Source organism: Candoia aspera, chromosome 4 (assembly GCF_035149785.1).
Source record: "Candoia aspera isolate rCanAsp1 chromosome 4, rCanAsp1.hap2, whole genome shotgun sequence".
Lineage (NCBI taxonomy): Eukaryota > Metazoa > Chordata > Lepidosauria > Squamata > Boidae > Candoia > Candoia aspera.
In genome coordinates, this window is record NC_086156.1 from 46,662,027 (window position 1) to 46,688,097 (window position 26,071).

The 26,071-nt window shown below is 38.2% G+C and overlaps 1 protein-coding gene across 1 annotated transcript; it reads right to left on the reverse strand.

Moving 5' to 3' along the window:
- Positions 1–1,480: 1,480 nt before the first annotated feature.
- Positions 1,481–24,970, reverse strand: EXOSC7 (exosome component 7). The gene is made up of 8 exons (XM_063304027.1): positions 24,786–24,970; positions 20,202–20,303; positions 18,578–18,672; positions 9,017–9,182; positions 7,934–8,004; positions 4,924–5,044; positions 3,035–3,190; positions 1,481–1,696 (listed from the first exon to the last, which is right to left on the reverse strand). The coding sequence occupies exons 1-8, from the start codon at positions 24,840–24,842 to the stop codon at positions 1,592–1,594; spliced, it is 873 nt and encodes a 290-aa protein (XP_063160097.1). The 5' UTR covers positions 24,843–24,970; the 3' UTR covers positions 1,481–1,591.
- Between the last annotated feature and the right edge of the window lie 1,101 nt (positions 24,971–26,071).

Consider the following 26,071-nt stretch of genomic DNA (forward strand, 5'->3'; position numbering starts at 1 on the left):
AGCACGGGTATATAAAGTGCCTTTGCCATTATAGTCTGGTGCATATAAGCTTCTGGCATACATACTGTATTTGAATGCAGGACATCAGATTGCACTCACTTGGGTACAGGCCTTCTCACAAATTTCAGAATTCAACAGACATTACTATATGGGCTCTCATCAATGACCTTGATTCCAGAAGTGGAATTCTAAAGTATCATTCACATTTTCTTCTTACTAAAGGAATATGCAATATTATGTTCCTTTGGATAATCCAGTGAACTGAAAGAATTTGTAAGATAATATCTGGGTATGTAAGATAACTTCTTGGTTAAAAATATAGCATCTTTTTGCAACACTAATCTCCCATTGGGGGAGATGGGTGGTGATATAAATTTAAATAAATAAATAAATAAAAACACTAAAGATTTTCATGTAACACTCAGCCACTTGCTGCTCATAAATGTGTTTTTAAAAAAAAAAAAAAGGTTTTGACAGCTCTGATTTATTGCTCACTCAATAAATTCTGTAACTAGCAAAAAAGGTAAAGTATTTTAATTGTTGGGCAGGATATTTTATTTTCTCTTAACTTTTAATGAGCTACTGAATTCCTGAACTTATTTACAAGGTTTTTGGTTGCAAAAGCAATTAAATATTTCTGGAACAAAGGCTGAGCTCTTTGCTTGACAGATGTTTCTGTTTATTGCCGTACTGGACGCATGACAATGAAAACGTGGCAGTAACTGCGCAGCAACACATGGAAATTTCCACTAACCATAATGGCAACAGCTGCTATGGTAAACAAGCCTAGTCATGGGTCAGACAGCAGTTTCAGTTGTGTGAGCAGGCAGTTGGAGAAACACATCCATTACTTATGTCAGATAGACCAGACCTTTCACCTCTGAAGCATACAAATATGTGTTTAAGTCTTTAACATTGGTCTACTTGTTAATACACTATTTGGGTAGATTTGAAAAAATCTAGGACTAACAAGGAAAAATCCTATGAGAACAGCATAAGCATGCACATCTGTTGCTATATTTGCACCCCACCCACCACCACATCACTCTGGGCCAGGGTGAGGTTAGGCAATGCAGCTCCAAGAACTGACTATACTTATATTATTAAGATTGATTATATAGAGCTTATTTTAAAAATCCCAGTGTTGATTCAAAAATGAAAAAGAGCATAAAATAAAAACAATAAAAACAATCAATAAAAAGAAATATGGTGAATCAGTGCCTGGGGAAGGCCAATATAAAACACAAGTTGGTATCCCACATAAAACAGTGCTAAGATCTGAAACAGAACAAGGAAGAATGCATTCAACAGGGCAAGGGTACCCTATGTATCAAGTGGAGAGATCCATGCAAAAACCACCTGAGAGCACTTGGACTAAGTAGGGTGAAGTAAAAAGAAATGGCATTCTTACATTTTTGTAAAGTTGAAATATATTTTCTTTTGTTTTGTTATAAATATTTAAAGATCCACTTCACACAAGTTTACATGACCAATCCCATCTTTATTTAAAATATATTCAAGTCTGTAAAAACAAACAAATACACAAACATTACTAAATAGAAATTCAACTGATCCAAGGTGATGAAGGCACTCAACCCAAGAATCCAACTTTTTTTCGTGCTGTTCCAAGACTCTCTTCTTTATCTAAGATTGCTTGCAAGGAGGTGTGCAGCAATTTGCCTACTCTCTTTCCAGTCTGAAATGCAAATGAAAAATAAACCATATAAAACAGTGCAAATGAATTAGAAGAAGCAGAATCCATTAAAAGGTTTACGTATTGCCAGTTGAGGTATACTATTTTGTTGAACTTAATTTATTGGGACAAAAAAGACATCATTCAAACTAATATACAGTATATGTATATGTATGTGTATGTGAATAAAATATAAAGATGCAAAGAAATTATGTATTAAATTATGTGTTTATAAGAGCCATTCTTACAAGCACTTTTTGGGCTTATTATGTTCAATGTATGCTGAATTTCTCTACACTCATTTAAGGAAAATGCTAAAACAGTTGTGAGGTATGATTAGATCCTGATTTACTATACTATGAAATAAAATACAGAGGGGGCATTGTCTGGTCTATAGCTGATGAAAAATTTTGCCATAAGCCAGAAAGGAAGAATAGTAGGAAGAAATATTAGAATGATGTCATGAAATATCTTAAGTTCCCACTAGAGCAGTGTTTTTCAAACTTGGCAACTTTAAGATGGGTGGGGAATTCTGGGAGTTGAAGTGTGCTGGCTGGGGAATTTTGGGAGTTGAAGTCCACCCGTCTTAATGTTGCCAAGTTTGAAAAACACTGCACTAGAGGAAGAGAGAACTGTTATTTTATAATAGCATTTCAAACCTCTGGATATGCACAGGGTTTGTGAAGAAGATTAAAAAAAAACAGTGGCTATAGGCTCAAGGGGTACAGCAATACTGCATGAAAAGCAAAAATAGTTCCCTTCTGTATCATTTGAATACCTTAAGGAGTGAATAAAATCTATAAAAATAAAGTCAAAAGTTGCAGAAATGCAATGCTACCATAAATAAAAGCTGGCATGAAGTTTATATGCTAAACTTTTCTAAACGTATTGGATTTTTAAAAAACAAATGCATATGGATGAAATTATTGTTTGCTCCAAGGCCAATGAAGAGTCCAATGCTCCACTTGAATAAACAACAATGAAAATGTTACAAACTCCTCTATTTTTTTACATTGTGTTATGACAGATAATCAGCAACAATATTCTTTCCAATTCCCAATAAAACAATTCCTGATTCTTAAATGTGTCATTATTTCAGAGGAGGAACAACAACAAGAGTTACTGATAAAATTTTATTTTACATGTTGTTCAAATGAGAGAATATCTGTGAACAATGGCAATTGTAGATGGCTTTCTATTATATAAGAAAGTGCATGCAAATGTAAGCATTCTTGAAAGTTTTATTTTAAAATAAAATAGGTTGATGGTTCCAATTCTTAGGATTTACTTAAAATTCACCCTGTAGTTTGAAATCTAATCATCTGTCCAGTGCTTGCTTACCTCCATCATCTCAAATATGCTCTCTGGGTCAAGGCTGCCTCTTCCCACTTTCTTCATACAAGTGAGAACACCTTGACTAGTTACAGAAATAAGGAGGCTAGCTAAGGAACATGCTTCTTCCTGAAGGGTGGCATCCACCACGTGCCGATAGCCAATCTGTGGAAACAAAGGTAGATACTTTGTATGCGGTACAGAGGACTACTCTGTTGAGGCCTTAGGTTAAGGTCTTGTGAAGGCTGGGAGTAAAGTTGTATGTATAGGGTTGCCACATTAAAATGAAACTTCCTACTCATTTCAGGATCAACAAACAAATATATTCCCAAGAACATTCAGTACTGCTATCCATATCGAAGTATTCATACAGTCTGTTTGAGAGCCTGTTTGGTGTAGTGGTTAAGGTGCTGGACTAGGAGTAGGGAAACATGAAATCTAGTCTTCTCTTAGGCATAAAAGCCAACTTGGTGACCTTGGGTCAGCCACTCACTCTCAGCCCTGAGAAGAAGTCAAAGGAGGAATTTTGGTGAAATTTTAGATGGAGCCCCAAGACTAATAGTAATAGTAGTAGTAATAATATGCTGCCTAGAAAACCAAATGAACTTGTCTATGTAGTTGCCAGGAGTCAAATCTGACTTGAAGGTGGAAGAAAGGAAGGAGTCTTTATTGTCCCAGACATTTTCATTAACTCACTACCTTGAGTCTTAATTCTTGATTATATTAAGTTATCACTGCTTTGACCAAGTTATTTTTTTTAGAATATTGCTGATCCTTAGGTATTAAAGCTATTTCCTTTTTATGTTATTTTTATAAACCAACTCTAGGACAAAATAAGTTTTGAATAAGATAGGATGGAAATCCCTATCTTCTGTAATGCTTATAAGAATTATGAAAAGTATGCTTTAAAATAAAAAGCCTAGGTAAATTACCACTTAAAAGTTACTTTAAAAATATTTTGTACCTATTTTAGAAACCAATTCAGTGTATGTTTTTATAACGTCAGAAATTATGTATTTACATAAAATACATTTTATATAATGCATTTTTACATAATTATATAAAACACCAAAAAGGTTTTATTGCTTTAAATTAGAGTTGGGGAAAAACTCTCTGCCACAAATGACCTGTTCCTTTTCTGACAGCCTGCTAGGCTGGAGTGTAAAAAACGGTGGCAGGAAGGGAGCAAAAGGCTGTGCCATCCACCGCTGGCTCTGACCTCGTAAACCATCGGCCCGAGTTTCAGCCACCCCAAGCAACCCATTCCCAACAGAATACTGTCAAAATGTTTTTTGATAGGAAAAAAAAGTTCCTTATCCCTGTCTTAAATATAATATAATTATTATATAATACTTTTATATTTATTTATATACTGCCTTTCATTTTAGAGTCCAGGAAGGCACTTAATTACTTAAAAATGGAACTGTAAAAGACCTGAAAAGCACAATATATAAAAAGAAAAAAAAAGATTTATCCAAATAGAGGAAAAGTTAGACCACTGATCAGCAACAATCCCAACATGATTTGTTCACAAAAGTGGCCTCTTGAGGTGGACAAAATAGAAGCTTCACAAGCAACTGATTTCTGCATATCTTATTTTCTGTCTGGGCCATCTTTAACAAAATGACATATCTAAGCCCTCAAAAATAACCTGCTTCCCAAAGATATTTAAGGAACAAACAAAATTCAAGACTAATAAGGATACCTCTCCCCTACTAAGGAAGAAAGAAAAGAAAAGAAAAGAAAAGAAAAGAAAAGAAAAGAGAAGAGCCTTGTGTATGGTTTCCAAGACCTTTCCAAGGCTGTGGTCACCATTAAAAAGGCAGGTCAATCTTTTTGCATAACCTTTGGTTTAAAACAAACATCAAAAGAAAAGTTCGGAATTTTTAGAGGCTTACTTTGCTTAAGGTGACAATGCAAGGAACATTATCAACATTAAGTCGAATACAGTCAAAGGGATCATCAGAAAGTTCAATCTCATGCCCTCCTTCATCCTCCACAACACGTACTTTGGGTATCCTAAAGAAGACAGAAATGACCATCAAACAGTATGACCTCCCTGTATATTTTGTTAAGTAGAACTGACCCAACTCCCAACCATACTTAAGCAATAAGCGAGGACAGAATTTCCATAAATTACAATGACCGCATTTGTGTTTAACTATATAATGGCTAAGTGATAAACATGCCACATTACACTCTGTAGTAATCACTGCTTCTTCCTGCAAAAGGTGCATAGATACAGCTTCCAGATCACCTATCTGTAGTTTGGCAGTAATTCAATATGTCATCTGAATATAGGACATGGGATACTTCTGGATATCCCAAACATACAGGGTAACAATGGTTTATTGCAGGCTATCTTAGAGTTAAACTAGCATCACCCTGCATTGCCATGTGTTGGAGGAGCTAGCACAAAATACTGCTGCTGCTGTGAGTTGATCATTAATTGGTGGTGTATGAATAGGCACAATGAGAATGTCACATTTGCTTTTTATATACTAAGAATAAATCTTCTGTTTGGAAAATTCTCAGCAGTCAGTAAAAAAAAAGTTCTTACATAAATTTCATTATCACAAATATTGTCAGACAATTCTCTTAATTATAACCAATAGCAGAAAAAATTTAAAAATTGCTAACAATTTTGAAAACAAAGATTTATTTGGTCACATATACAATATAAGGCTACACATCACAAGTTCTGGTGACAGTGTCCATTTACTCACTCATTTAGGCTGAATAAATGAGGGTTTTTTTTGAGAAAATAGGAAAAATTAAACAATACTCTTTAATAAGTAATGCCAATGAACTTCAATTGTCTTTTTTTTCAGGAGGTATAAAATTGTGCAACATAAGAAATCAATTGAATAGATTTTTTTACTGCCAGATTTAATAAACTGAAACACTGGAAAAATAAACAACTTTTTTTTTCCTGGATCAATGCTATTTGAAAGTGTGGGAAATAGTACTGATTAAAAAATAACAACAGAAGCGAGGAGTCTCAAAGATTAGAGATTGCAATTTTAAAAACATCTGGTTTCCAATTCCTAGTGGATTATTGCTTTCTACGGAAAGATATTTTTTTGCAGAAATATGGATATTAAAAATGGTCTCTTCTTTGTATTACGAATTCATGTCTATATGTTTGCTCTCTATTTCCTGCTTCTCAGCTTGCTCTTCATTGTCCACTTGGTTTTTGTTTTCAAAATGTTCTTGTTCAAATAATGTTTAAATAAAAAAGTATAACAGCTTTAATTGGAGCTTTTACCAATCAACAGAAACTTGTATGACAATATCATATGACACCAAAATGAGGGCTGTGTGAACACATTCATGGAAGTGTCTTGTTTCTGGCAATGCTGTGAATGAAGCCCTAATCCTCAGTGTTGAGGTGGTTACATCTTCCTATAGGTGTGACACTGCTGCTTTGAGGGCTTTCTCAGGTTCATGTTCATGCATACACAGATGACATGTCCTGGGAAGGCCTTCATGCATGTTCATGCATACACACTTGACATGTCCTGGGAAGGCCTTCAAAGTGGCTGCACTGAACCTTTAGAACTGTAGCCACCTTGACACTTCAAGAGACACCCCTCTGAATTATTCACACAGCTCTAATAAACATAGCAGGAGGAGCGGGAGGCCAATTACAGAGTCACATTAGGTGCAGTGTCTGGGATGGTTTTATGATGACAGAAAAGTGGCACAAATAGTAACCAAATCTTTCACATTTTTTATAACTTTACCCAATCTGGTACCCTTCAGATATTTTGGGCTGCAGATTCTATCACATTGGCCATGTGGACACAATCTAATGGATCCTGGAATCCAAAACATCCAGGATGTACGAATTTAAAAAGGACATTTTAGAGTAGAGTTTCTGAACCTGGCAATGTTCAAAACACATATTTGACCACTCCATTCATTTTAACAGCCCGCCAGTCACTGCGTGTTCCATTAATCGCTTTTAAAATGTAACATCAAAGGTCTGCAGTTAGTTAAAAGAATGTCAAAAGACTAATCCATGCTCTAAATAGAACTTTTTTTCACCAACTTGGAAAAAAATTCTACTCTTCTTAGCTTTCAAAAAAAAATGTGTAATTTAGAACAGCTCCCCCATCTGTAAAGAAGAAAAGACACAGTGCCAAAATATGGGCTCATTCCAAAGCTGAGGCCCTTGGAAATAATAGCCTGGAAATATGTGTCAAGCTGCTATGGAGTTTTTATATAATATAGTGGAAAAAAACCACAGGACAAGATATTCTGAACTGGGCTGTTTGGCAAAGTTAGGAAGCTCAAAAAAGTTACATGATTTCTGTAACTACTTTAGTTAGTTAAAATTAAACAATTCTTCGTAAGCATGTTTAGATGATCTATCTTGGGCTGGCCAATCTTTCAGTAGATAAGGGTCTCAAAATCAAGGGAAAGGGGAAAGAGAAGAAAGAAGTAGGCAGGGGGTATGATACCCTGTGGATGTAGTTGGCTTGCACACATGGGTGGGCATAGGATTTCCAACCTTTTCTTGGCTTTTGTGGGAAATGTTGCGTGTTTTCTAAAAAAAAACCCAAGCTATGCTTATGCTAGAGTTGACACTACCATTTGATGTATATTTTTGTCTCATCTCAAATTAACAGAAAATTATGCTATCAGTGTTTGGCAACCATGATCAGAGATAGCTGGGTGACTGCCAGTTACCCCCTCATCTGTGTAGAATGTGCATTTCAAATCTCTCTCACCAAAAGGTCCCAATAAAAAGGAAAATCCCTGCCCAGGAAAACACTAACCCAAAGGAAGATGAAAATATTCAGGCCTATATGCACTTTTACTCCTATGCTGGTCTACAAACCTAATCAACTCTCACCAGGTAATATTCCAGAAGTTGCCTTTTGAAAGAGATGTGTTCTTTACCTGGTATTAAACAGTGCTGCCTTCACTGCAATTGAGATGGCATCAAACAAGTTACCACCACACTCCAGTAACTGAAATTTTTAAAAAGTGGATTTTAATATTATTGTATAATTTTAATAATCATATCCTAAAAACTATGGCTACATCATCTCATCCTGATAATTATTCTGATATTAACGTATACATTACACAAAAGTGGTAAAACATTACAAATTACAGAAACTTCCACAAAATTTGATATTTTCACTTAATATATCAAAAGAGTTAGTTTTAAAATGCTGAACTGAAGGAGGAAGAGAAAAATATTTTGAATGCTTTAATTGCTTTAATTAGTTCTCTCAGTAACAACACCCATGAAAGATAGGCAAATACTTCCCTGTCTTACAGACAGAAGCACTGAGAGAGAATAGTTTGATGGAGGCTGGCTTCAGATTTCCTGGCTTCAATCTCTTAATTGCCAATTACTCTGTATATTCCTTCCCTGGATTTTTTTTTAATATAATAAACACAAAGGAAGCTATCAGATAGCACTTTCTGTGTTACATTACTGGAACAATGGTGGACAGAAGATATCATTTAGTGGGAAATTGTTCTAAATAGCACATGTAAGCACACAAGATTTTGCTTTCCAATGGAACTAGATTATTATTTAAGCATGAGGGGAAAAATCTCAGCTAAGTAGTTAACAGATGGCACATCTGAAGAAATTTCTTTGATTTAATACTGGATTACAAAAATTGGGAAAAAGAATTCCACCATCTGAAACTGACACAAGATCTATCAAAAGCCTGAGTAAATTCTAACAACTGGCTTCTCAGATCAGTGAAACAGAAATATTATTCTTAACAAAAACTTGTTGCAAATTGTTTTCAGGGTCCCAATTAGGAACCAGAAATTTCTCCAAGCAGTTTTTGCCTGGAGGTTCAGAATAAAAAGAGTGACCAGGCTATTGAGGAATTTAAAAGGTAAAAGGTGGAGATCTGCATAAAGACATCCAAGAATGTGATAATATTTAGCCTGACTTCCAAAGAAACAAGCTGTTGAGGCTTAAGTTTAATTTAAGTACACATATGTCTTACTCACCAAGACATCAACATAAAGTATCCAGCAATGCTGTCTGGGATTAATACAAAGCAACTTCAAGTCGACACTGTTCTCATTATTGAATATCCTGTAGAGGGTATTTGCTATCTCAGTGCCAAGTTCTTCACCACCACGTCCTTCAAATTCTGGAGTGGCATTTGCTGAACTGAAAGGAAAAAATATATTACAATTCAGGAAATTAAAGGCCCAGTTCAGAACATTAAATATTGCTGCTATGGGCATGAATATATTCAAACTTAACAAACCAAGGGAGTAAACCACAATCAAGGATATGGACTATAAAAGCTCTCTAACTGCCTCCAAATAATTCAGTTGGGTATCTCATTTTCTATCCTTTAATAAATTCTCCTTGCTATTAGATACTAGGCTGATGGAAATTATTATGAAACTAGAACACTGATTAATTTCATCTCCAAGTTCAGAATAAAGAATAACATTTGAAAATGAGCAACTATATAACCTGTTAAACAGGACAGATTAAGGACACAAATGCAGTGGGTGGGAACAGAGAAAGATACAGGACAATCAGCATGGTTTTAATTTATGTTAGTCTATGACTTAATAAAGATTTATTTGATTTGATTAGTTTTAATTGTCTGTTGTTATACTGGATATTTCTCAACTGAAAGAGTCTTACTTTCTTCAAGAAGTGGTAGAGAGGTCCGAATTTAAAACTCAGAAACAATATAGAATTTCAAAAAGATATGCACTCTTTCTGGTCCAAGCATCAACACTAGCTCTCCAAACATCCTGGGACAGTTTCCAGTTTCCACCTCTTGCAATTTGGAAGGACACAGCTGGATGTAGATAGAACTATGACAGGAACTAGTTCCTTATTCCCTTTTGGACCTTTCCAATCACCACCTGCTTTGATCTAGGGCAGAGGCAGAGAGAGCCACCTGATGCTGCTGTTAAAAGGGGCAGAAGAAATCAAGCACAGGAACAAAGCACCAGCCCTTCTCCTCTGATGGGAAACAGGCCCACATTCCACACCAGTCCAGGCAGAAAATTTATCTATTTATTTTATTCTATTCTATTTTCTATCCCGCCTTTATTATTATTTTTTTATAAATAACTCAAGGCAGCGAACATACCAAATACTCCTTTCTCCTCCTACACTATGGCTATCTCTCAACCCCCTCCCCAAAAAGCTTACTGAAGTTTTAATAAGCTAACTATACAAATAAAGTTTTTTTTTCATTTTCACACACAGAATAATTCTAAAGGATCTTGCAGTCTGTTATTAGGTAATGGTACCAGCAGATACCATTATAGAAGTGACACTCCTGCCTGGTAGAGGAAGACAATGCATTCTACCTATAGGCTGTTGGTATTTGTTTAGTACTTGCATTATAATAAAGTGGGTCTTCTAATTAATTTAAAACCTATCATCTAAAAATACATTTTGAAACCCAACTCAAATATTCCAATAAAAGCTTTTTTCTCAGGGATTCAACAAAGAGCATGAAAACTTTTTAACCAGCTTTCCCTAACCTGGTGCCCTTCAGATGGGCTGCATTTTAACCTAAGATTCTCAGCCAGACCATGCCGGCTGGGAATTCTGCAAACTGAAATCCAACATACAGTATCTGGAAGTCATGAGGCTATAAAAGGATGGGGAGAGGGCAGGGTAGTGATAAGAAGAACCATTATACCAAACCTATTTTTTTTCTTTTCCCATCAGCAACATTTTCTTCATTTTAAAGAATATTTCATACTTTCCTATGCTCCATATAGCATTTCTATGCCTTTCCTGCCAATTGGTTTGTTGTTCCAGTTTCAAAGCAAAGGTTGGAAGATGGAAAAGCAAAATAAGATTGGGAGAACAATTTTTAAAATATATGAGAAGCGCACATTTAATACTGCTGTTATCTCTATAGCAATGATATTTATACAGTGTGGTTTCAAAATGTTGCTGCTATTTCAGTGGTTTTATATTTTAGCTAAGCAACAAGTTTAGAGCAAGTATATCATAGGCAAACTAGATCCAGTTTATATCTGGCTATAAACATGAATACCAAAAAAAGGAAAATGTCACTGTAAAATGAGAACAGAATTATTCATAGCTGCATTACATTTATTAGCTAAGCTAGAGTACAATTGGTCCATATAGTTTATGCAATAGGAAGAACAAGGTTCAGCTGAGATGAATCATTTCTTTATCCCATCTCACAAGATTTTTCAAAACTTTAACAAGCCTCATTTGTAAATCCACTATAGCAGCGGTTCCCAACCTTTTTGGCACCAGGGACTAGTTTCATGGAAGACAATTTGTCCACGGACTGGGGGGGGGGGGGGAGATGGTTTCGGGATGATTCAAGCACTTCCTCTTTTTCCCATCCTTTTATTCTTTTTTCTTCGCACAGTTTGGAGATAGCTATAGCCGCTCCCCATCGCTCGCATTACTGCCTGAGCTCCACCTCCTGTCAGAGAAAGCAAGGCTCAGGCCGTAAATTTGCTCGCTTGCCCACCGCTCACCTCCTGCTGTGTGGCCCAATTCCTAACAGGCCACGAACTGGTACCAGTCTGCAGCCCGGGAGTTGGGGACACCTGCACTATAGGAAAATTATCCAGGTCACTCTCTTGGTTTATTGTTTGTACTTCCCTTTTAATTATTAAAACATCAGCCAGTTTCTTTTGCATGCCCAGCGTAACATCTTTTTCCATGTCTATTTATTTATTTATTTATTTATTTATTTTATTTTATTTTATTTTATTTTATTTCTCGAATTTTTGCTACTGCCCATCTCCCCGCCAAGAAGGACACTGAGAGGTTTACAACAAGTTAATCAATTAAACATTAAAAACAGTAATAATAAGTAATACATAAAATATAGCACAATACAATAGAAAATAAAAATCCAGATGGCTACAAAAGATCGTAAATATGAGGGGAACACTCTAAGGTGCCAGCCATCCCCAGAAATGACTACCCCCTTCCCCACCCCAAGCACGGAGGCAGAGCCAGGTCTTCAGGGACTTCCAGAAGGTCAGGAGGGATGGAGGTTGCCTGACTTCCGGTGGCAGAATGTTCCAGAGGGCAGGAGCCACTGCAGAGAAGGCCCACTTTCTGGATCCTGCCAAATGGAATTCTTTTACTGACGGGGTCTGTAACATGCCCTCTCTGCATGAACGGGTGGGATGGGATTCTTGTAGACTGCCATTTGTAAACTCATTTTCAACACAGTCTCAATCTTGTTAGGTAAAACTTGTTCCTCTTCCATAACATATTTTAGACACAGTCTCTCCATAAAGGCACTAAAGTTGACACTATTAATATTAACTTCTGAATCAGTTTTTCAAAAATATCCTTCAATATGTCCAATATTAGAATATTTTGCTCCATTCTGTAATTGTAAGTCAAGTTTATGTGTTATTCTTTAATTGTAATCTTTACTTCCCTTTAGTGTCCAATTTTTTAAATCTTATTTTATTATGTTTTTTTTAAATACAAAACAAAAGCATTTTCCCATGGGAAGAATTCTTTACAATTAATTCCAAAATGTTATTTTTTTTAAAAAAGAACTTCATTAAAACATTTTCAAAATATAAATAAAAACTAAAATATTGAAACAAAGAAGCCTATAAAGAAAATCTCCTTTCAAATTTATCTGGACCTTTAGTCTGTTTGTTACTTTCTAAAATCAGAGTTTTAATCATCCTTTTGCTGTTTATTCCTATCCTATCCTATCCTATCCTATCCTACTCACATACATACATATGTATATATGTATGTATATATCCTTTAACTTGTAGTTAAAACTTTCTTTCACCAAGGACTGAAGGGAAACTCACTCGCTGTCAAACATGTTGATACATGTGATGCTATGTGGGAAAGACCTTGGGAAACAAGGGGAAGAGATGGTGGCTAGGGAACAATCAGATAAGAGAAGGCATAGCCTGCAGCTGCATAACGGAGAGAGACTCAGAAGGGACCCTCCCTAACTTCTCAGACTGTAAAAGAGACGGCAGGAGATTTGTACTTTCAGACTTGCAAGACTGATGTCAGCCTTCCCAGGCAGACCAGACAGGAAACACAACCAGATGAGCTAGCACTAATTTTTGGAAAACTATGTTAACAGAATCTTGCAAGTCTGAAAGTACAAATCTCCTGCCATCTGTTTTACAGTCTGAGAGTTAGGGAGGGTCCCTTCTGAGTCTCTTTCTCTGACCATTATGCAGCTGAAGGTTATGCTCTCTCTTATCTGATTGTTCCCTAGGCACCATCTCTTCCCACTATCTCCCAAGGCCTTTCTCACATACCATTACCTCACAAAGGTTTCTAATATCTGAGAAGCAATTAACGAGCAATTTCTGATAGTGATTAGAAAAGAAAGTATGCAAACTTCTTGTCCTTTCAAAGACTTTGACCATGATTTGAGCAGGATGGCTATTCCCTCATCTCCCAGAGCTCTAACCCCCTGGAGACCGCTACCTTCCTGTCTCTCTCCTCACGAGAAGCAGCTATCTGGAACACTTGTGGGCAATCTCAAGTCCTCTCCTTGTCTGGAGAGGTTCGAAGAGCCAGTCTACTTGCTGGCTCTTCATTCTTTGCCACAGTTGTTGGCTCCACTTTCCACAGAGCCATCTTCAGTCCGCTATTTCTTCCTCTGGAGGTCCCCTAACAGAGTATCTTTCCTAACAATATAAAGAAAAGGCCATAAACCTCAAGCAAACTCATCTCACACTGAATCTTTGACTGAGACCATGAACAACTCATCAGAGGCTAAACATCTCTAACTCTAACTGTTAAAGAACACACACACACAGAAAAAGCACTACATTACAAGCATCTAATGTACCTGTGCTGTACAATTTAGCCTTCAGGTCATTACAAAATGGATTTCTAAACTGTAATACAGTACAGTTTTAATGGGAGCCAGTTTGGGGTAGTGGTTAACGCACCAGGCTAGAAACTGGGAGAACCATGAGTTCTGCCTTAGGCCCAAAGCCAGGTGGGTTATTTTGGGTCAATCACACTCTCTCAGGAAGAAGGCAATGGCAAACCATTTACAAAAATCTTGCCAAGAAAACTGCAGGGATTAGTCCAGGCAGGAGTTAACACTGATTTGAGGGTACAAAACAAAATCTCTAATGCAGTAAGGATTAGAGGTGAGCTAATGTCAATTAAACACAGATTTCTACTCTGCATAGCAATGCCCTAAATATCTTTCTTTGGGATACAGTACTACATTTTAGCACACTATAGGGTAATATTTTATTTATAAAGCAAAATAACATAGTGTGCTCTGAAATTACTGAGATAATGAATGAATAACTTTTGATTATTTTACAGTACAAGAGGGGAGCTAAGTAATGCCTCTTTGCATAGCATAGTAAGTCACCTGTGTTTCATACAACCTAATTTCACAGTAACTACCGCTGTTTCTGGCCATATACATTTACTAAAAATAAAGAAAAAATACAGTAAAGATGGCAGGCACTCATGCACCTTCAATCTAATATGAAAGCCATGCAACATCACCAAAACAATAAGCATAATCTTGCTTTAAGTAAGTGTAGAGAAAATTCAAACAAGTTAGCTGATAAGGAGACAGGGAATAGACTGAAGCTTCTTCCATATGGCAGCAGTAAAGTGCTACTATCCAGTGCAGGAGCCAACACAAATGTATGTGGCTCAGAAAAATGCTGACCACACTTTGGACTCCTATTCTGCCTTGGCAATGAAGCACAATAAGGGTTCTGTCCTCATTGTGAGTCTGGGGAAAGAGAGAGAGGAGCTGGGGAATCTTTTGGGCCCTTGGATCTTCTGCAGTCAGTTTTCTGATCCCACCAAATGAGACATTCTCTGCATATTCTCTCCTCCTGCTTCCCCTGCCACCCATGACAAGAGAAGCATAGAGAGAAGAGACCAGGTCCCCTTATTCTATTCCCACCCTACTTCTCTTGCCATGGGTGCAGACAAAACAGGTGGGAAGAGGGGAACAGCTCTACTCACCCTTTCCGACAAGACTGCACATTGCAGAGGTGCTAACTCCACAGCACAGCTGCCCAATTTCCTTAGCCTGTGGCACACCTGTGCTGGAGTCTCGTGGGGTATCCTTGATATGCATCAGTGGTTAGGGTAGACTGCGGGTGGACTGCAGACATTGAACAAGGTGACCCAGGTATATAAAAAGACATCTGTAACTTAGGTGCTGTAGCACCTATGGGGAAAATGGTGAGCTGAGGTACCATGGAGGGATGTGTCTCTGTAGGCAGAACCTCTGTAGTGAAGGAAGCCTTCTGTGGGGGGGAAGGTCTCTCTGGTGCCAGGAGAAGTGGGGACAGGAGGGAACAGCAGCTCCTTTGCTGACGGTTCTCTGATCCTTCTGAGATCAAAGAACTGACAGCAGGAGATTCACTTTCCTCCCTTTTCTCTACTGGGGGTTTGGGGAAGGAAGAGGACTTTTTAGTGCTGGCACAAGAAAGACTTACTCGCTCTTTTTCTACCACTTCTCCTCCCGCACCCATGGTTTGTGGGAGCAATGGCTTTTAGCTAAGTGGAAGACTGCTGACTCTCCCATTGCCAAAGGTGATGGTGCTAAAAACCAGAAGCCAGTGACTGTGTGTATGCCTTGGATGGACAATAGCCTCATCCCTAAATTTACCACAGAATAATTTGTTGTACACACACTGCTTAGATTAGATTCAGCAGCAGACAAAAAATAATTATAAAGCTCCATTAAAACATAAAAATTTCAGATATTAAATATGAAAATATATTAAAAGGTCTGAGAGAACAAAGTAGGCAGCAGGCATGCTTCACTGGAGAAGACAGAACCAAGAAGCCCCCATTGAGATTGGCTACATGGGAAGGCACCAGTTGGATTGTGAATATTCAAGGATACTGTAGCAGCTCTGTCAATGGCTAGATGACTTCATGTGCATGCACAACATAAAGTATGATCTTTTAAGACAGGGTTATATGCCCAACATTTAATTAACCAATGATCACAAGAATTCCATAAAAGGACTTGAAAATTACATTAATTTTATCTAGATCAAATTAAAAAGAAGTACGTCAAATATTTCCTGATGAGGAACCATGAAACAGATTAACTAGTTCATCAACAAAATTTCAACATGCAATTACAGAATGTAACCCTAGTTTGATTTATTATTCAGTTCAGTAACATTGCAGTTCTCATAAAAGTAAGGTCTCCTTCAAGTTGAGCTCAAGTCATGTAATGTAATTGATCCAGTTATGTAATTCTTGGCAAACTGGTTTACCTTTTTCCAGGATGGGTTTTTTTTTAATTCATTTCTCAGTCTAGCCTATAGCCCCAGTATTTCTGGTTGTCTCCCTTCTTCGTACTAATCAGGACTGACCCTCCTTTGCTTTGGGAGATTTGCCAAGGTAGAGAATAAAAATTCTAGTAAGAAACTCATTTTGCTCCATTTTTCATATTTCCCCAAATTGAGGATATTGGAATGGCAATGAAAAAAGATGGATAATTTGGCAATCGAGTAAAATGGGCACTCAATTTAATCAATCTAAGGAAGTAATTCACAGAGAAAAGTTTCAGATGTTAAAATATGCTCAACTGGTACCACCTAGTGGTAAGACGAATAATATACATACTCTAGTCCAGTGTTTCTCAACCTTGGCAATTTTAAGATGTGTGGACTTCAACTCCCAGAATTCCCCAGCCAGCAAAAACAATGCTCTAGTCTTAAACTGTATCAAACTGTGCCAGTGAAACCTCCTCATACACACTAAGCCACAATCATATGTAGCAGTTACATGTGCAATAAGTAGGAATCGTCACCTCAGAAGAAGTGGCAATGATTTTTTGCTATTACCACTGTATTATCATACTTCACTCAAGTGATGAGAAATAGAACTAGGTAATACTTCACTGCAAGCAATCTTTGTCTAGCACTTTATATAGATTTTTAAAGATGAGGAGCAGAGCAGAATTCTGTAAACTATATGGCACAACTGCCAGGGAAGGAATTAGAACAATGTAGTTTTCTGGGATCAATCCTACATGCAGGAATGGGACTACTGTTTTACTGAAGTGTTCTTCTGAGGGAGTTTATCCATCATGGCCAAGTGATACTAAAAGCCCCTGAGAAGCCCAGAAGAATCAACAGAAGTCTTCTTTGTCCCTCTCCTGGCAAAGATAATCAACCAGGTTGACCAACACTGCTTTAATCCCAAACTCAGGCTTGATCTACTGGATTTTCAGCTCTATTTAATGAATTATAAATAATTATCTTTTTTTGTTAATAATTATGAACTTATATTTTATATGTGTGTTCCATCCTGATCCATCTTTGGAAGAAGTATGTAAAATTGTGTGACCCATCCCTGGAAAGTTCTGTTTTTCCTCCCTGAAACAGGTTGATACAAATGTTCCAGGAATGGTTTTATCATTTCCAGAAGCAAATCTTCCAGAAATAGAGGGAACCATTCCCACAATGCTTAACCTGTTCTGACCACTAACATGCTTTGGGGATGAACCAAGAAGACCTGCACTTACCTATGGCAAGAATTTTTGGAAAAATAATAAAGGATCAAATAAAACTTGTTATAAATTGAGATTAGTTGTCAGTAAAACGATTGTGTCACAACAATATTTCTGCAAATATTATTTTGAACTTGAATTAAATGGTTTCCATGTTTTTAAATATAGTGATTTCTTTATCTGTGTTATCTAGAATTAAATAACTTTTTTCATGTTCTTCTCTAGACATATATATTACCGTATACCAAACTGTTCTATGTTCAGAAAAATTGATTTGGAACCAATCAATTCGCAAACAATTTCAATTAGGAGGTGGTATATATAATTTATCTTAACTATTAGCTGTTATTCCCTGATTGTTGGAGATCTTCCCTACCCATCTCACCCATATTCAATATTTTTTTCTGAGCCTTAAGGGCGCAGAAAGTCAATTTCTCCAACCTTGTTATATACAACCCTATATTCAGTGTAAATGATGAGACAGTGATACCACTGCAGGCACCATATTGGTCCTGAGTGAAGAGAAGAAAAATAATGGACTGCAAAAGAAAGGGTAGAAAAGCCTATTATATTAGCGTGCTGAATGTATCTAATGATACATTATTTAAGCAAATACATATTGATTTGCAAAATGAATACTTGCAGTACAATTCAACTTAATTTGGATGCATGTGTCATGTACCAGGGCTTCTTGGGGCCCAATATGAATCCTTATATTCTTTCTGTAAACTTTAAAAACACACACAGTCATCCTATTACTAATGTGACTTTGTGTGTGTGTGTGCAGTGCAGTGCAGTGCAGGCTCCTGGCAAGTGCCTGGACAAGTCCTTGCAGTTTTCTTTGGATTTTGGAAGTGGTTTGCCATTGCCATCTTCCAAGGGCTGAGAGAGAGGGACTGGCCCAAGGTCACCCAGCTGGCTTTGTGCCAAAGGCAGGACTAGAACACATGGTCTCCCAGTTTCTAGCCTGGTGCCTTAACCACTACACCAAACTGGCTCTCAACATGACTTTTACCTGGTGGTAAATAATCAAATACAAGCCTCCATTGTGAACAGTTAAACTAACCAATCAACAAAGAATTCCAAATAGCCTTCATTCGGTTTCTCCAGCTTTGGTGTTCCCATTTCTGCCTTGACTCCAACCAGGATGTCTGTGTGCCCCTGTTAAAACACAGATAGATACGTTTTCCAAGTTATTGATCTTACGAACTTATATTTCCACACGAGTCAGCATTATCCAGCACTTCTTAAAACATGAAAAACTTTGAAAGTGAAAAAGACCATTTAAAATATTTTCAGTTCCTTCAGAGAGCCAACCAACTAAAACAAAGTATTATGTAGACTTGTATAGCTAAATGCTGCTAATAATATACTGCCATACTAGCATTGTCAATACAATAGCCCAACCCTATCTATCTAGTTGCACGGCTATTAAGCAAATACTTCGGTATTTCCATATATCATACAACACTTAGTAAACAAAGAATAGGCACCTAGTGCTCTCCAAATGGTTCTGATAGAAGAGAATATATGTAGCTCAGGGTTGAAGTGTGGAGTCCTTGGTACTCTCTGAGCTTGTTTGCTTGCAGACGTTTCATTACCAGACTAGGTAACATCATCATCACATCAGTTGATGGGGGGAACTACCAAGGAGAAAACCACACCCCCACCAACACTGGCAGGGTAAACTACTTTATATAAACAGGGAGCAAACCCCACACTCACTAGCACTGATGATGTTACCTAGTCAGGTAATGAAACATCTGCAAGCAAACAACCAAGCTCAGAGAGCACCAAGGACTCTACAGCTCTCCAAATGCTTTAGGCGACAACTTTCACAATCTTTTACAGTTTCCTATACTGTTGCCCGTTGATCCAAAACATATAGAAGGCATGTCCCTTCATACTCCTGTGCCAACTCACAACTCCTAGCAGCTCTAGCTAGAATAGGCAATGGTGAGGGATGCTGAAAGTTGTACTTCTGCAGCACTTAGATACAAGTTTCCCAACTCTACCCTGAACTAAGCTATACATTTTATTTTAATACAATACAGACTATCTTCTACTTATCAAATATACCACTGAGTTTGTTTCATAGGTACATTAATCAGACTATGACACAGAACAACTTTAATTTCTGAAGACACACGTTTCACATAAAATAACAATCTGTCTCTATAATTAGAAAAAATAATAATTGCTTCGCAGCTGAATGCCACAGTTGAAGATTTAGCCATATACTGTATGTGAAATGTTCATAACGCAGTTTACCATCCTTGCTTGGCTCAGTTCCATCCCCCTCTCCCCTCAGTTTTACAGGCTTTCATCTGTTCTGCAATCTTGTTTGCTCATCATTGAGTTAGTCTTTTTCCCAGTTGTCTTACTGGGAGCTAGCCCATAGCACCTTTATTTATAAATAAGGTCCAGGTTATTCCTCTAGCAATTTCCTCTGCTTGCCAATTAGCATAAACACAATTTACTAATTGAAAATAATACTTCATGCATCTGACCAAGTGCATTCTGACTTACAAGAGCTATGTATTACTTTTTAACCTAATGTGGAATCCTACGGTAGAATTCTCAAGCGATCAACAACCAGGTATTGATATTATAAAGAGAAGCATTCACCCTTCAAATAAAATCAAGGAATATAATGGCAAGGCATAACAGCGTCTGTTAGATGTACTTACAAGTTTTACTCTAGCAGATCCACTTGTATTAGATATCACATCTGTTTCCACTTCTGTACACCTATAATCTTCACAGCCACGGCCATCAACCCGAAGATCTTCCTACAATACCCATTACAGTTCTGTCACATTATGCCATCACAGTCAAATTATGCATTATATAAAGAGTAGGATAACATTCACTCAGAGAAGCAAATATATGTACTATTCATGAATTTATGGATTATTATAAGAGCGGTCCAAGGAAAGTCTGTTTCTTAGCATTACCCACCTTTGCAATCTGCCCAGTCATTATTTAATTAGGCCTAGTTCAAATAGTCAACTCAAGCATGATTTAAAAGCATCATGATCATACTATATCAAGCCTCAAGGTTGTATTGCACCCTTCTTTTCCTCTATTTATGCAAGGTCAGAAAAATGAAAGCTGCTTTCTGCTAACAAACTACAATCTCAGGCAACTCATGAAAAATTACCAAGATATTCAACTAGCTTGTTCCTGATTTGGTTTGATTACTTTCTTTGTTAGAAAAGGCTTCTATTTTTTTTTCAAATGAATATGTAATGCAAAACTATGGTTTCTTTAAACCATTCCCTTAATCTTACTGTATATGCAAAGGAAGTATAGGCACAATATGGAAGCTCAAGCATCATAGAGCTCATTACTGTATCAATATCTAAATCAGTAATGAAGAACTGATGGTCCTTCAGATATTCTTGAGTCACAACTTACATGTAATGCAGCTACTGTGGTTGGTTATAAGGGATGCTGGGAGTTGTAGCTAAGCTGTTCTAGGAGAAACGGTTTCTCATCCAATTTAATTCATGGTTTAGATATTACCATATGAATTGCATCTTATCAAGGCTACTGACCAGATCAATTATGTAATCTTTCTTAAATGCCTATGCTTCACATTTACTGGTTGAAATTTATTTATTTATTTATTTGATTTCTATATTTTATTTTTTATTATTATTTTATTTTTATATATGAAATATTTTAGTATTTCAAGGAAGATTAATGTGCAATGCGTAAAACACTTGTTTTATTACTTCCCTTCTTAAATTTATTTATTTATTTATCTATCTATCTATCTAATTTGTCCCTGCCCATCTCCTTCTATTGGGGGACTCTGGGCGGTTTACAGTAATCAATTAAAACAACGATCATAAAATCCACAATATAAAATTACAATAATAAATAATATAAATAAGAATAAAAAATAAAAAAGTCCAACTGGCAAAAGAATCTAAAGCAGTCCAAGTGTGGGAGGAGTGGTCTATAGCAGCCATCCCCATGTAGATCTATTCCCTTCTCCACCCCAAGCGAGGCAGCAGAACCATGTCTTCAGACTCCGCCGAAAGGCCAGGAGCGATGGGGCCAATCTCACCTCCCGGGGCAGCATGTTCAATAGGGCGGGCACCACTGCAGAGAAGGCCCGCTTCCTGGACCCAGCCAACGAAGTTGTCTTAGAGATGGGGTCCACAGCATGCCCTCTCTGCACGATTGGGTGGGACCGGCTGATGCAATGGGGAAGAGGCGGTCCCTCAGGTAACCTGGCCCCATGCCATGTAGAGCTTTAAAGGTAATCAACATCTTGAATTGGACCCGGAAGCAAACTGGTACCCAATGCAGCTCGTGCAGCAGCAGTGTTACATGTGCCCTTCTGGGGGCACCAAAGACAGCTCGCGCGGCTGCATTCTGGACCAGCTGAAGCTTCCGGATACTTTTCAAGGGTAGGCCCATGAAGAGTGCATTGCAATAGTCTATATGAGAGATAACAAGGGTGTGAGTGACTGTTCGAAGGGCCTCCTGATTCAGGAAGGGGCGTAACTGGTGCATAGCACGTAGCTGCACAAGGGCTCTCCTGGCCATGGCTGCCACCTGCTCTTCGAGCAGGAGCCGTGAGTCCAGGAGGACCCCCAGATTATGCACTGGGTCTGTCTGGGGCAGTGCAACCCCATCCAGAACCAGAGATGTTAATGTCCCAGATATGGAAGAACCATTAACCCACAGCCACTCCGTCTTACCAGGATTCAGTTGAAGCCTGTTGTTCCCCATCCAGACCCCTACACCCCCAGACACTGTAAGAGGGCAGTCACAGCATCACTTACCTCACCCGGGATGGAGATGTACAATTGAGTATCATCAGCATACTGATGATACCTCATCCCATGTCTTGCTTTTGATTATTAAAGCCTGCTGAGACCCATGAGGCTAATACTATTTTTAAATTAGACTTAAGGTTTGTTAAGAAGCACAACAATTACTGTTTTCTTTGAAAAATATGCAAATATGTAGAATTAAGGATCACCTGATGAATTTCTGTGGAACATGTTAAGTACAGGAGCTCTGCTAGAGAAAGTGCAAGTTGCTAACCCTAGCTAGAAGCACAAAAGCAATGGCCAATAACTTTCTAAAAGTTATTAAATCTATCAGTCTCTTTGAAGTCATAATTGCCTTTACTGTGCCCTTTGTTAGGCAACTCTGAGCAGATTATGCTTCCATATATATTTTTATTATAACCACCCACTCCAACAGACTCTGGGCAGCTTACAAAATTTAATACATGACAAAACAATTAAAATCATAGACAAAAACTAAGCAGCCTGGACTAAAAACAGCCATTAAGACACAGCTTGACAGCCCCCTCCCAAGCATATCAACCCCAAGCCTGGGACCAAAGCCAGGTTTTAAGGGCTTTTTAGAACCCCAGGAGAGTGGGTGCCATCCATATCTTTGGGGGGATGCTGTTCCAGAGGGTGTGGGACATGACAGAGAAGGCACACTTCCTAGGTCCCACAAGATGGCAACATTTAATAGAAGGGATCTGGAGTGCACCCACTATCCCACAATGGGAGAGAGGCCTCAGATAACCAAGCCTGACGCCATGGAGGGTTTTAAAGACAACTACCAGCAATCTGAATTGCTCCTGGAAGCCAACTGGTAGCCAATGCAGCTCACACAGCAATGGTGACACATGGGAACAATGAAAAGTGCCCAATACTGCTCACTCTGCTGCATTTTGAACCAGCTGCTGCTCCTGGATGGTCTTCAAGGACAGCTCCATGCAGAATGCATTGCAGTAGTCCAGCCATGAGGTAACCAGGGTATGAATGACCATCTGCAGGGCCTCTCGGCTGAGGAAAGGGTACACAAGATGTACCTGTGCAAAGGCCTTCAAACAGTACATGCGAGTCTAGGAGGACGCCAAGTTGCACACAAGTCTCAAATGGGGAAGTGCAATCTAAGCTGCAGCTCAAAACATCAGCTGACTCTATTAGGCAAAACTACCTCTAGAATAGTTTTAAACAGTATCAGAGCTTCATATTTGCTGCTGGAACAATAGGCTTCAATTCAACCCTGGCAAGACTGAGTGGCTTGGGTCTGGCAGATCCAGGAACTTATCATCTTTGGTGCTGGATGGAGTGGCACTGCCCCAAACAGACCCTGTGTGCAATCCGAAGGTCCTTCTGGACTCATAACTCCTGCTCAATGAGCAAATGGCAATTGTAGCTAGAAGGGCCTTTGCACAACTTTGGGTTGTGCGCCATTTGCGCCTGTTCCTGGATTTAAACTCTAATCTCAGTCACTCTTGCCCTGGTCACCTCCTGAATGGATTACTGCAATGCAATATATATGTAGCTGCCCTTGAAGAGCATCCATAAGTGCAAAATGTGGTAGCCTGGGCAGTTATCTGCACTCCCAGAGCAGCGCACATTACACCTCTACTCCTGAGCTACATTGGTTGCCAGTTTGCATCCACGTTCAATTCAAGGTGCTGTAATGACTAAGAAAGTCATACATGGCATGGGGCTGGGATATCTGAGGGACTTTCCCTGGTTACATCTACCTGTCCTGTCAGGTCTCACAGAAGGGGCATGTTGTGGGTCCCATTTGCTAAGGAGCTTCATCTGTTGGTACCCAGGAGGAAAGACTTTTCTGTCACAGCACCTTCCCTTTGGATCATAATTTCCTCCAAGGTGAGATTGGACCTGACCCTACTGACCTTCCAGAAGGCCCTTAAAACTTGGTTTTGTCATTGGCCTGGGGATCCCATGGAAGTACGGAGCCCACAAAATGGCTGCATATTTGTAAGGTATGGATTGCACTCACCCATGGTTTATGTTTTATGCTTTTAATTGTTTTTAATTGTATTTATTTATTTGTCATATTTCTTTACCACCCATCTTGTATTACAATGGTTTCAACTAGCTTCTAATAGCTTTTTGCTGTTACTGTTTCGGTTACTTAGTTGTGTTTTGTTTCTTATTTTTAACTGTGTGAGTCACCTAGAGTCATGAATGTATGATGGCTATATAAACTGAATAAATAAACAAATTGTACACAAGATGGGCAGCAGAGAAAATAAATAAATAAATTCACACTCATACGTACAAGTTACATGATCTGACTACGTGGAGCAATTATATATAGAGGGGGGGGGTTTCAAAAGAATGAAAACTATATTTGTTTTACGATGGGGCATATCCGCTAGAATCACGTACTGTTTTCACAGAGTCAAGACATCAAGAGGCTTAGAAGAAGCCCTTTCAATCCCTAAAACCCGCTTCTTGGCCCTTTACCTGGACACCATGCATGATGTAAACTTTCTCCGCTTCGCTCAGCACTACAGATGCCATAATGATCAGTCCTGCACGCAGGTTCCGTTCTCTCCAAACACCGAGAGCCCCTCACCCGCCTGCCAGAAAAAGGCGCACGACACAGCCATAGAGTTCCGTTAGTCTCGCGCCTTCGCAGCGCCTTCTGATTACGTCACTCACATTTGGCCTCCCCGTCGCCGCCGTTTGATTTCTTCACGTCCAGTTATGGATGCGTAGAGAAGGCATCCTTACGTATTCCCATCGGGTGACTGGTTGCTTGCTCGTACGTCACGCATGGCGAGGGAAGCTCAACGCTGGGATTTCCCTTGTTCAGCGCAGTTCTTTTCTGGAGAAACAGGGGAGCCCTTCTGCTAGACCGAACGGAAGAAAAAAAAGAGAATGTCATAGGACTTCTTCCCGATCCTAGGTATGTTTAGTCAGGTGATCACTTAGGCGACTTACGTACTCCCAGCTAAATGTACGTTGGAGTACAGTTTTATTTGTGAGTTCACTATGAGTAAATTTATGAGTAGATTTGTGTGTAAACAGAATAGTCTGAAGATAATAAATAAGTTCTTCCAGTCGGCATTCTAGATATCCCGAACACAGTCGTTTTTAGAATTTAAACTTTTAAACAATAGTTACAATGCAGAAATAAATCTCATGTGTGTTCTATACGAAAGGGCCTTTTGAATGAAACCCGGTACTGAATGATACCCAGGATATGAATTCAGTATACGAAAAATATACTCATAATAATGGACAAATGCACCTGAATCCATACTCTTATGTATAATATCTCAGAATGTTAATGAATTAATGGAAATGCTTCTTTCTTTGCAACATCACTTTTGATCAATCATAGCTATTTTAAAGTTTCTAAATGGGTAGCCTATGTTAATCTTTGCAGGAAAAAAAGGTCTCTATGGAACTTTAAAGGATAATTAAGGTTTTAGAAAAAGCTTTCATGGATTATAGTTTATTCGGTTAAAAGTGTGGAATATTGACCTGAGAAAGATGTATTACATATCCACATCCATAGTTATGGGTCCACAATTTATAATTAATCAATTTAAGACAACCTTGCCTCTCTCACCCAAGATTAGACAGAAAAACATGCTTGTCTCCATTATCACAATCTGTCTTTTAAAGTGACCCCTCCCCCACTTAAGGGAAAATTATTTGAGGTAAAATAACTATTGTTCCTTTCAAGTAAATATAGTAACTACAGTAAGGCTATTCTTTTAACTAAACCTGTGTACACATTT

What these genes read in the sequence shown, in the direction of transcription:
- EXOSC7 (XM_063304027.1), bottom strand. Translation starts at nt 24,842, where the DNA reads ATGGCATCTGTAGTGCTGAGCGAAGCGGAGAAAGTTTACATCATGCAT. An exon ending in TACTTTATGTTGATGTCTTG is followed by an intron (nt 8,005 to 9,016) that starts GTGAGTAAGACA and finishes TAAAAATTTCAG; the next exon opens with TTACTGGAGTGTGGTGGTAA. An exon ending in GCATATTTGAGATGATGGAG is followed by an intron (nt 1,697 to 3,034) that starts GTAAGCAAGCAC and finishes TTTGCATTTCAG; the next exon opens with ACTGGAAAGAGAGTAGGCAA.